A 13303-nucleotide genomic window follows, 5' to 3' on the forward strand; every position below is an offset into this window, starting at 1 on the left:
TCTTGCCCACGTTATGATTATGATTATACATTTTTTTTAATTCTGAATAGAGACTATCGTGCATATATATATACATACTTTATTGTTATATATTCATTTTGTACATTATTATTGTCATGCATTCATTTTGTACATCTGCTGTTTGTGGATATAATGTGCATATACATGATGTTAGAAAGTTATATAATACTGTAATCTAATTCATATCTTTAGTAATTATCAATACTTTCTCACTTATATTTGAGATATGATTATAAAAATCACAATTCACTATATAATTACTATCGTTCAATAGATCGTCAGATTTAAAAATAATCAATATTTATCGTCTATTATTATCGTTGCTTAAGAGTTATTTCTTTTTTAAATAATTACGCATAAAGAAAGGAAAGTCTTAATTATTACACAATATAAAGTTCGTTAATAATATTTAAAATATTTTCTAATGTGTAATTTTTTCGAAAACGATTTAATATAAATAATTGTGTATTAATTATGGTAAACATTTGAGATTTCATGTATATTGATGTTAATCTAATTAACTTGCCAAGCTGATGTCAAGTAGTAGCAGTGATATTATATTTTATGGCAATATGTACTGAATTTTAATTATGGCATAAACTGTCTATCTGTTCTATCTTATCTATTACTTATTGATAGTGGTCGAGAGCTCCTTTTCCTAATTTTGAATACTTTCTTTCTGGCGATTATTTACTTTACGATTATTATAATATATAATTTAGTCCCCGCTTCCTCCCCAATACGATTACTTAAACTTAGTATTTTATAGTAGTAAATGGTGGAGAAAAATATATATGTTGATAGTAAATAAACTAAAAACTACAAGGCACAAAGGAGTTCGATTAAGATTATTCTGATATGTGCTAAAAATTATCCGACGAATATATTACTAAATTTTTAATGGCGCTACGAATGTATGATTCAAGTGATTGCATAATTTAAAATTAATAATAATTTTAATAATTTGTTTATCTTCTTTTTAATGTTTTTTTTTAATTCGATAAATTTCACAAAATTCTTTGATATTCTATATTTAGAATTTCAGAAAAATTTAGAATTTTTATTTTTGCATAAATCAATCAATAAGTACTTGTCATACATTTGTAGATGGACGGATCATTTTATCAACGCGGCAATAATAATATCCTCTATGGCTAATGTAATATGTTTTGCTTATAGTTTACTGTCCTTGATTACGCTCTCCGGCATGCTCAGTGCTTTTTTCCGGTTTGCGATTGCATTAGTGAGTTTCCGTCTGGGACCAAGCGGAAGTTTGAGGGCTGCTATATCAGTTTCGGTGAGCAGCATTAGAGCCTCCAGATCGATTTGCTCTGATTCCAGGATAGATTGTATAGATGTGAGATTATTGGCGACTAAAAATCTTTGCAAAGGTGTCCATTCCTCGTCCGTCTCTTCACTTTCTGTTTACAGATAAACTTAATAATGTGATATTCCATTCTCTTGCAAACAAGACATAGCAAGAGCGAAGGAGGATAATTGATAATCACGTCACTTTTTATAGAACATAGAGGTCTCATCTATGGTATAATATTTCAATTGTACTTTGTAAGGTTCGTTCAATTTACCTGAAAGCAGATCCTCGTCCCACGAACTTTGCCTGCGTGCCAAACTGCCAGCACTTCCTATACTGATCTCTTCATTGTGTCCATTTGGACTAAATTTGTTACTATTTATGGATCCGTTTGTAGAACCATTTCCAGAAAGATTACTGTTTTGTAGTTGAACATCCATCTGCGTGACTGGTAGATTGTCCAGCGTAGATGTTATCTGTTAATAAAAATAATAATTTTGATGCAATAAATATAGAAAACATTAATTAGCTCACTTTATCATTTTTAATCTATTCGTCGCATAATTATTTAATTAATGTAGCCGATAAATATTTATAGTGTAATCGTTTAAAGAATTGCATTCGAGTATTTCCACAACAATTCTCACAATGATTTTCGCAACTCATATTTCTTTGTTTATCTTGAATCAAATCTTGATTCAAATGGAACGGAACAAATAATAATTCACTTCATTATGAAAGAAAACGCAACGGCATAATGCATACCGATTTCTACGAGTCGAGTTGTTATAGCAAAGATAGCCGTGTGATTTATGTTATACAATTACATTTTATGAGATGAAGATCCTTATTACAATATATAAGAAGCATTATAATAACTTGGAATTATAATAACAGAAAATAAAAGACGCGTGTTTTATATTATATAAATCTTTATCACAGCTGAGATATTTAAGGAAAAGAAAAGAAAATATATATATATATATATATATATATATATATATCTCTCTCTCTCTCTCTCTCTCTCTCTCTAATGTGCATATAACTAAAACACTATATACAAAATTCTTTAAAAAATTTTTCATTTATGATTTTAGCTTATTATTAATTTTATCGAAAAGACAAGTTTATAACTATTTGTTGTAAATGAAACTATGGATTTACAGGTACAAATATTAAAACTAACCGCCCTCCTAAAGGCTACCGAACCGAAGCCAGGTCGATTGAAGATGCTGGCTGGTTCCTGAAGAAAAGTGGTGTCTTTTGCAATGTTCAAATTCTCTTCCTCCCTATTTTCCTCTTCCTCGTCATATATCCTTTCACCTAAGAGATCGGGCGTGCTCTGAGATTTGCTCAGAGTACCCCATACATCAGAGATCTTTCCTCTTCTGCCTATATGTTGAGATTCAGTATCGTATGTGCCTACGTACATAACTTCAGAATCTCGTCGAACGCCAGTCAGACTTCGAATGGATTTTCTCCCATTCATTTCAACCTATGATAATGATGACATACAACGTTATAATTGGAATATTATACAATTTATTAATTATAAAATTAAGCAAAAAGGAGAATTATCATTTACGATATAAGTTTAAAAAAATTTTAAATAAACATTTATTACTAATTGTTTTTATTTTCTTATTTTGTCAGGAGATAACGTTATAAAAATTAACTTTATATTATTTTTTGTAATTGTAAAAAATTGAATTATTTTTCAATTTTTTTACCTCTACGACCTTGAAGTCGCTGGCGGCTTTTTTCGCTAAAGCTTTCCGACATACCGTGCTGCCGTGTTTCTTCGTAGTGGTACCAACAATATCGCTAAATGTCGGCGAAGGTTTCATTCGGCCTTTAAAGGTCAATACGCCAGATCGTTGAGAATTCAATTCATTCATCGCGTCGAAGTCCGATCTAGCACGATTCTTTATGAGTTTCTTCTGTTCCTTTTCCGCCCTCATTTCAGCCATCTTTTGTTTTTTCATATAGTCTTTCAATCTTAACAGAGAGATATTTTTATAATCAGTATTAAAATCTATATATTCAAATTAGAAAACGTATAACAAATAATATATATATAAGCTATTGATAAAATATTGATCTTTGAATCTGATTATTTCTGTGGTCAAATAAACTAGTAGAGTTATATTTTTTAAAGAGTATTACATATAAAATATTACTAATATTTTCTTATATTAGCATTAATTAAAACCTGGAATAACCAGGGCAATAATTATTTCGCAATTATATACCTTTTCTCTGCTTCTTTCTCTGCTTTTTCCCGGAGCAGACGGCTTTTTTTGCGATTATTTAATTCTTGATCGGCTTGGGCGAGATCTAGAAACCGCAAAATTCTCTCGCAACCGTTTATTGCCGCAAGTTCTCGGGCAGAGTGTCGATCGATATCCAATGACCAAATATTGCAACCAAATTTCACCAGGAATTTCACGCAGAATTCATGACCCCTCGCCGCTGCGAGATGCAAGCATGTATTACCGAAATAATCAGTCTTGTCCGGATCGCCTCTACAATAAAACGATATCGAAATAAATACGAGACAGATATTTTTCAAAGCTGAAAAAGAAAAGAAGCGTACAAATTTAATAAATAATATTTAATAATAAAAAATTAAATATACATTTATAAAATATTATTGAAAAAATGTCTTCTTTCTCTAAGAAATTAATAAATTCTATTATTATATCTGTGTGTATGTTAATAACATACGTGTTCAACATAGCATTCAGTGCATCTCATATATTGTTAATACATGTGTTTAAGAGAAAAAAATACATTAAAAATCTGTATTGCATCTAACAATAAACACGAGTGACACAAGTGACAAGTGACAAGTGATCGAAGCAGTCACGTGATCCGCGGGTAATCGAGACCATAGATAATAATAAAAGTATAGATTGCGCATGTACATCTTACTTACAATATATATATATATATATATTAATCGTAAATGTTCCATAATTGTAGCGTTTTCGAGTGACGTCATTGACCAATCACAACCATTTCTCTGAAGAATAAATGGCTGTGATTGGTCACACGTCATTAATCGATCGATAGGATCGATCTTGGATCGATAGATAAAATTTGCGACCGAGCGGTAGATAAAATTCTTGCGTTGGCATCACTGTTTTTCGTTGTCGTTAGTTTTAAAGAGCTTGTATGTACTTGCACGTACGTCTCTTCTCGCGAGTGTTACTTTTCGTTCGTATTTCTTTCCGCGCAATTCAGCATTGATCTCGATAAGATTTTAGAATTCGGATGCGTACGGCTTCGTAAAATCTTTGAAAAGGAAAAGGTAACTTCTTAATTATGTCCGACAAAAGTATTAACCTATTTCATGTATGTGCGACTCGAGTAATGAAGATCTACTTGTGCGATAATATTAATAATTTACATTGCGATTTGCTTCGTGTTATAGTTCCGTATTTCAAATTATACATTATATTTATTAAATTTTCAGGAATTTATTCGATTAAGTTTCTGTGGATGGTGCAAATACACATTATTTCGGACGGATTTTTCCTCAACCTTGGCCATCGATTCGTTTCCGAAACGAGATAAATATATTTCAATCGTCGATTTCATTTCAAATAATATGGTATGTATATTTATTTATATGTTTTCAAAATAAATTATGCGATACATTTATATATTATTCTTATCTATATAGTCTTATATATTCTACTTTTTTATATTAAGAGAGAGAGAGAGAGAGAGAGAAAATTACACTCGTCAAAACTCCCCTCTCTTTCTAACAATACATAGTGAATATAGGAGAATATCTAATTGGAACGCGCCCTCTATATTTTGCTATGATTTATGACTCAAGCGATAGATAAAATTCTTGCGTTGGCATCACTGCTTTCGCAAATATATATTTTTTTAAACTTGTACCCGTTTGTTACGCGAGTGTTTCTTTTCGCGCATATTTCTTTCCGCACAATTCAGCATCGATCTCTTGATAAGCTTTCAGAATTCGGATACTTCATAAAATTTTATGGAAAAGAAAGAGGTAACTTGTTAATTATGCCGGAAAAGTATTAATCTTTTCATTTCATAATTACATATGACGCGAGTAATAGAGATCTTCTCGTGCGATTATGTTAGAAATTCACATTGCGATTTGCTTCGTATTATGGTTCGATATATCAAATTATAGTTATAAATTATATTAAATTTTCAGGTATCTCTACCGCCGGATTGCAAGTTTCTGGATTGTGCGGACAAATTTCGGACGGATTTCCCGAAATTTGGCGATATCGGTTCGTTTGCGAAACGAGAGAAATATTTCAATCGTCGGTTTCATTTCGCAAATATGGTATGTATTTATTTGTGTGTTTTCAATTACGTGATATAGGTATATATACATATACATAAAGCTTGCTACTTTATTGGGTATGCGTTGTATTGTTTTTTATTCGTTCGATCACGGTTTCCGCCACCGCGTGCACTCGATGGACACCTGCAATGCGTACTTCCGGTTCCGCACATATATTATTATGCTGATATAGTAGTAGGACTAAAGGTTCGATGACGGAAAAATAATGCAATTTAAATCGTTATTTTGATTGCTATAAAGCGCGTTCGATAAAAATTTAATAAAAATATTATATTATGTTGAGTATATTGTTGAAATCTGTTTGGCTAGATATTTGATTAACTCTTCGTCTAAACACTTTAATTATTTTCAAGTTTTTGCATCCGTTTTTCGCATATATATTTTTGCAATTAATTTCATATATAATAATTATATTTTGTATGCAATATTTAAAAATGAACAAAATTAATATGTAAAAAAATTTATCAAGCTATATTCTGCTTCAAATTAGTTGAAGTACAATTACGTTATCTATTTGGAGCTTTTTATGATTTTATTTCCGAAAAACTTTCTTTTTTAAGTTATTTATGTAATTTAAGTAATTTTGAAAATTTGAAAATTATTGAGCACTTATTGAATATTTTTATATTTTTACTAAGGAAAAATAAATTCTCAAAAATAGCTAAGGAATCTGTCATTAAATTTAGAATATTCAGATTCTTGGGCATCCTACATAATTTAAAAAATTTTAATATGTAGTAAAATTTATATATATATATATATATATTAAATTTTTTAAATTTTATTTTTATGTATTTTATTATAAAACAAAGAAATTTAAATAAAATTAATTTAATATTAATAGCTCTGTAATTTTTGTTAAATCTTTATGCTTTTCAATTTAATTTATTCCTTGATACAATCGCTTAAAAAAAACGAATAATTTATAATATTTATGTATAGATGTTGTAGTTTATTAGTATGATTAATATGATTGTTTTTTTTATGTTACAGAAACAAGTGTGTAAGTGTACAAGTACAAGTGTTCGAATAGTGTTTGTGATAAACGATTAAAAACATCGAGGAACTTTTCTGTATTTTGGAGCTGACACGAGCGATGGGTCCCCGCATGTTCGGTGAGCAGTGGTTGAAGTAAGTACTAATTATGAAGCATATATACTAGTGGGGCTGTCGTGTTCATAGGGCACGACGACCTCGTGCCTGATAGGCACATGTGTTTCGTGTGAGTGGATAAAACACGAAGTTACATATATATATATATATATATGTATGTTCTGCCGAATATATTGCTTTCGCAACTTATAATATGGTCGTGTTGATGCACGATTTATTATTTTCATTTATCACAAAACGATATTAATCTTACACACTTGGTTTGCAATAAGTTGCAATAATCAAATACATGCAGTCAGATGAAAATATCTTGTTACGTGCATTAACTATCAATGTAAAATATGACGTTGATCGTACTTATATATAATTATGACATAAAAGAAAAATAAGATATGCGTACATACCCCCTAGTGACCAGCAGTCTTAAGACATCTATGTGACCTTCGAAGGCTGCCCATAATGTTGGGGTCATTCCTCCTTCATCTCGCGTGTTGCAATCCTTTCTCGTAACTTCTTTCAGAACGTCCAATGCTCCTTCTCGAGAGGCCCTTTGACAAAGAGAAGCCTATGCATTATACGTTCTTTGTTCGATCAAATGTTTTTAAGTTCAATTTCTTAAATTCGTGGTTTGTACGTCAATATATCGATATTTATAAAAAATTGCAAGCAAATGAAGATAGGATATTTTGATAAATAATATGTAATTTTTAATTATTTAATTTTTAATTTTTAATTTTTAATTATTACGTATATAATATATTTTGATATAACGAGAACATATTTTTACTTTTCAAAGTATCGTACAGTATCGTAAAATTCTGTTATATTATCGTGCGATCTATCACAGTATCTTATCTGATTTAAACCGTGTCGTTGCTTTAATTATCGTCACGTTTCTTAAAGAATCACGGATTTTATCGCAAACAAAGCTTTGCGAAATATGCATATCCATCATGTTACTTAACATCTAATTATTCGCGGCATGTTGCTCGCGATATTTTAATTATGATTTAAGCTATTAAAGTGCTTGCATTAACAATGTGAGCGCATGAGATATTTGTATTTTTCCTCTTTTTCAATTAAGGAAATTTGGACACTGAGCATATACCTATATATGCAATTTACAAGGCAAGACAATAGGCACTTTCAATTTGCCAATGTTGTGTTCCATGAAAAAAACGATTTTTGCATATTAGCGAGTATTATTTCTTGGTACTTCATTAATTATGATATCATCAATATAAATTATAATACATGGCACCAAAAAATATTATTCTTTGCGATATGTTTGATTGAATTTTGAAATATTTTATATTAACAAATATTTGTCTATAAAACTGTCTTTTTTTAAAACTTCTAAATTTTTAATATTTAATTTGACATAAATTAATAAGAATATATAAAATTTTCATATAAAATGTACTTTATTAAATATTTATAATTTATTTTGAGGAATTAATATCAAAGAATTAATACCAAGATGTATTTGATATATATATATGTAAATAAAATACATCTTGGTATTATATATATATATAATTCTTTGATATTAATTCCTCAAAATAAATTATAAATATTTAATAAAAATGATAAATATTTTACATTTTATATAAAAATTTTATATATTCTTATTTATATTATTTTGAAACCAAGATCTGATGATCGTTTTATAAACTTTTTGAAGATTTAGTTTGAGAAATAATAAAATATTTTTTCTCAAAATATTTTGAATAAAAGTCAATTTTTAATCTTTCTCTTCAAATTAAATATTGAAAATTTAGAAGTTTTAAAAAAGATAGGAAGTTTTATAGACAAAAATTTATTAATATAAAATATCTCAAAATTCGATAAGACATATCGCAAAGAATAATATTTTTTTTAGTGCCATGTATTGTCTGTAAAATTAGCACATCAATCGTGTGGTAATATGCACTATTGGTTGGGAGTAAAAGTTAATAGAAACGCTTGGAATTTCTACAGATGATCTGAGCAATAAATTTCTGTGGTGAATGAAATAAGATCTCTTCTCATGCATAAATTCCGCACGCGCTCTTATGATGCACACGATACTATAACAAAGCAGTTCGTAATCACAATTATTCTGCACTTGTGTAGAGATAACTATATTTTCGTAATATTTAATAAGTATATCTTTATTTAATAAATTGCGTATATTATTTGCGCGCGCGATTATCATCCTTTTTACTTATCTGATGATAAACGTTTGTAAAAGTATAATATATTTATTATTATGTTGTTTAAACGTGTCTAACTATTTTAATAACTTATTAGACATCAATCAAATTCAATTATATAAATATCAAGAGAGATACGATTTTTCTTAATATCTTCTTACTCTTTTAATTGTTTACCACATCTTGACACAATTTTATTATAGTCTGATAAATCATGGGTCTGATAAAGCAATTATTATTGATCTTGCACAAATTATTTAATTTATTGTTTGTGTGCTGTGTACGTGTAAATTGCCAATTATACATATATATAGTCTCCGTTTTTTAAAGATGTTCCCTAAAATAAAAATAATAAAATCCGTAAAATATCAATAAAAATAAAGTTTTAACTCGTATTTATTGCAAAAAGGATTAATGCAACAGCCAAACTACCAAATTTTCACATAACTATAGATGAAATTTAAAAGTTTTTTGTCACATTTATATTTTAATATATAGTAAAACAAAATATTAAAGAAAAGAATTGCATTATATAAGTCCTATCCAATTTGCAAATTCCATCAATATTGCGTTTATGACTTTTGATGGACTTAGTCGCTGTTCTCCATGCATTCGAATCGGTTCGTGCGGTCAGCCGTATAGTCAGACTCAGAGATTTTTTCAATCCCAAGGCGAATACTTGTCCCACGACATTTCTCTTCACTTTCCGGACTCCAAGACAAGTTCTACGTGGAAGCGCGTGTATAAAACAGGAGCAGAGAAAAAGAGGAAAGAAAGAAAGAAAGAGAGAGGAAAGATAGAGGGAAGCAAAAGAGGGACACAGAGAAAGAGAAAGAGGAAGAAGTACATTCTCGAGATGCAATTTTACGCGCGCACACACATACATAAAAGAATCCTTAAAAAAAAAACAATAACAAAAAAGAGATACACTCACTTATGAAATCGCTCGGATGACATTTCGCGTGTCGTTCGCTATTTCGCGAATTTGGCTATCCAGATAACATTGTTTGTAATTTAAAAAACAGCGTGTTAATCGCGTGTTTTTCGCGAATCAAAAAAGGCAGTATGACGATGTGAAACGATACAACATTGAGGTGAACCGCGTGCCGAGTATTGCGTCCGGCAATGTACTGTTCGAGCGAGCGGCAAGTTACACCTGGGTCGCCAGACTGTGGCCTCCCTCTCGTTCTCCATCCTTTGGCTATCACGTTTCGCTCTGCTGATCCGACAACTTTACCTCTCTCTCGCGCGTACTCCAGACGATTTGCCACCTGCGCAGTTCGGGGCATCATTCACCTGAAATTCCTTTCATGCAATACATGAATCGATAAACTACTTAGATTCAAATCATTTGTACGAAAAAATTTTATTTTAATTTTTTTTTATAAATTTTATAACGAATAAATTAAATTTAATTAAAAAAGAATGTGTATACTAATAGAATATTTGTATATACATTTTGCTAAAGCTAAAACTATATTTTTACATTTTTTGCAAAAAAGTAAATTGATTAATTCAAATGCTTCGCGTAAATTATAAATATATTTAACTTTAAGGTAATAACAAAAAATTTCAAAAAAGCTATTATGCTCTTCTTTAATTATATGTTATAATTCATGCTTTTCATTATAAATATGAATTATAAATATGAATGGTTCTAAAATTAAAAATAACTAAGTAGTGAGCGACAAAATGTCATTTGAGCGATTTTACAAATATAACATTTTTTTCTTTAAATTAAATTATTTTGTGCATGATCAAATAAAGAAAAAGTAGCGTAGTTTGATAATAATTTATTTATTATTTCACGTATTTTTTTTTCACGTGAAAGAAGCGACGCGTTAGAAAAGATCGCGGGTGAATTCTTTATTCTTTACCTTTACCGACAATTTTAAAGTCCCATGTTAGTGACAGTAACTTTCTATAGATAGTGCCATATGTCCGTTTAAATGTTCATTGTTTGTTGTCTAAAATAAATGTGCGCCCAAACAAATTTTGTAATTTTTAATTGTTAGTTTGAATTGCATATATGTGCAATATATAAAAACTATTCTATATACATATATAGAATGCCCAAACAATGTGGAGCTGAATTGATATATAGCGTATTAAAGGGTTGAATAAATTAAAAATAAAACCATATTTGCGCGTATGCAAAAATGCTTTATTAAAGAATTCTAAGAGATCAATGATTTAATGACAAAACTGTAATAACTAATATTAAACTCGCGGGAAACGTGTAAACAGTAAATAAATATATGTATACATATATATTGCTTTGAAAAAGACGCAGTTATGATTGGTCTAAGAATGTTTTTTTATTAATATGTTACAACAATTAGCATGCAACAATTACACTGACTTAAAAACTTTACACTGATGTTTATCTGTTTTAATATGTTGTTTATGAACTATATATAAGAACTATAACTGGTTGCCTTTATACGAAAAATTTTAAACTCCAAAAAGATATATTATTGTTGCGAACAATATCGCTAAATTCCTCGAAAAAATTAAAATAATTTTAGTAAGATTTGATTGTTTGTTGCGATTAGTATCGCAAGAAATTATTCAAATAGTTAATATTTTTCATCGCCATATTAATTAAATTATCAACGTGAAAGTTGATGTATATGAAAATTGTTATCAAAATATTAAGGAGAATATTATCTCTTCTTAGATTATATTAGATTTACGTAATGTTGATAATACACTTTGGAATGCCTTAGGCAGTAAGACTTATCAACAAAGTTCTTCTTTAATACAATTGTGTTTAAAGGATTTAACTTTTGTTTGTCATATGCGCAAGGAAAAGTATACGCATTATTTTATTTTAAGAATATTTTTTATTTTTATTAATTTTGACAATTCCAATTTTAATCATTTGCTTATTTATTTTTTCAATTTCAAATAGCATTGCGCTAATCAGAGCATATTTGTGCAAGAAATATCACTCGATCATAATGTTTCTTCTTGAGTTATATCTTGATCACAGTTCGATTATGTTTACTCTGTTAAATACGTATTATACATTTAATATATTTGTTCTACAATACTACCTGTTGATACGACTTAACATTTTATTATGTTAAAATCGCTGTTTTTATAAGTATATAAGCCATTTCAACAAGGGGTTAGAAAATTATGAAAGACTTGATACATTAATTTTTACATCTCTGGTAGAAAAATACCAGACCGCGTTTTAAGAGAAATACTGTTATTTTTATACATATTAATATCGAATTTATTAATTTATTAATCAACAATAATATATATTGCATATATGATTACTTTTTTTATTATATCATCTTTTTTAATACTGTTTTTTTTTTTTTTAAATCAGCAGTGTGTGTATTAGAACAAAAATATATCGCTTTTAATAGATTTAAGGATTTAACAGATGTTAGATCATATCTAAGTAATCTTAAACAATACAACATGTTGTGTATAATCTTCGATTTTAATTTTAATAACAGATTTGTCAATTTCAAGTCAAATTTTTTCTATTTTAAATACAGAGAGAGGCATTTTCCATTCTTTTATTTTCAAATTGTAGATATTTAACAAAAAATTTTCTGATAAAAATCAAGAGTTTGTTGTTCAATTAAATTAAAATAGATTTTTTTATTGAAAAATGTTAATTTAAGATTTAATTATCACATAATAAGATTTAGTTTTGAATACTAAAATACTAAGAAGTTAAAAAAATTAAAAAATTCAGAGAAAGTACTTTAAATATTAAATATTTATAAAAAAATATTCAGAATTTTATATTATAAATTTTTTAATTTTTTGATGTGTTATATATATATCTAACAGAGTGATTTATTATATGTACGGAAGTCGAAAGCGTTTTCGAAGGCAATGTTATGTTGGAGTTTTTCTTTTCTTGTGATTTCTTTGCGCTCTTTCTCTCTCTCTTTCTTTTTTTCTTATCGATTTTTTACTATGTATGTACATACATATATTGATCGAGGCATCGTGATTTTACAATAAAGTTTTTCTATTATTTAACAGTTTTGCATAGACAATCTCTCGATCTCTTGAGCATTGTGCATGTTTTTATGGTACCAGTATAATCTTTTGTTCGCGCCAAATTTTGTTAAAATCTTCCGAAAAATTCTAAATTAATTTGCAGTTTCTCTATTCACATTCGTAGAGTATTATAAAATCTTGTTTTGTAAATTTATTATATTTATAATATGATAATGTGATATTTATTCACATAATCTTAAAAAAAGTATTTTTAAAGAAATATGAAATTAAAATTAAATTGGAAAATAGATTTGTCGAGAAATTTAGAAA

At 28.5% G+C, this 13303-nt stretch overlaps 2 protein-coding genes across 3 annotated transcripts in view; one reads left to right on the top strand and one right to left on the bottom strand.

Annotated features, from left to right (window-relative positions):
- Nucleotides 1–130: 130 nt before the first annotated feature.
- Nucleotides 131–10160, bottom strand: Sans (SAM_USH1G_HARP domain-containing protein Sans). 2 transcript variants are annotated; one of them, XM_083033976.1, is made up of 7 exons: nt 9933–10160; nt 7208–7351; nt 3586–3858; nt 3064–3331; nt 2520–2828; nt 1608–1809; nt 306–1442 (listed from the first exon to the last, which is right to left on the bottom strand). In XM_083033976.1, the coding sequence occupies exons 1-7, from the start codon at nt 9953–9955 to the stop codon at nt 1195–1197; spliced, it is 1467 nt and encodes a 488-aa protein (XP_082890102.1). In that variant the 5' UTR covers nt 9956–10160; the 3' UTR covers nt 306–1194. The 2 variants fall into 2 exon arrangements, with proteins under 2 accessions (XP_082890103.1, XP_082890102.1); XM_083033977.1 differs by lacking the exons at nt 7208–7351; nt 9933–10160 and adding an exon at nt 4061–4193 and having other exon boundaries at nt 131–1442.
- Nucleotides 4510–13303, top strand: part of LOC145933922 (uncharacterized) — a 179488-nt gene continuing 170694 nt past the window's right edge. Inside the window, exons 1-4 of the mRNA XM_083033980.1 lie at nt 4510–4646; nt 4812–4949; nt 5535–5669; nt 6684–6821. The gene's annotated coding sequence lies outside the window, so the exon portion shown is untranslated. The remainder of the gene's footprint in view (nt 4647–4811; nt 4950–5534; nt 5670–6683; nt 6822–13303) is intronic.

The sequence above is a fragment of the Prenolepis imparis genome, unplaced genomic scaffold, assembly GCF_030444845.1.
Source record: "Prenolepis imparis isolate NDT839.2.m4 unplaced genomic scaffold, iyPreImpa1.0 SCAF_3, whole genome shotgun sequence".
Lineage (NCBI taxonomy): Eukaryota > Metazoa > Arthropoda > Insecta > Hymenoptera > Formicidae > Prenolepis > Prenolepis imparis.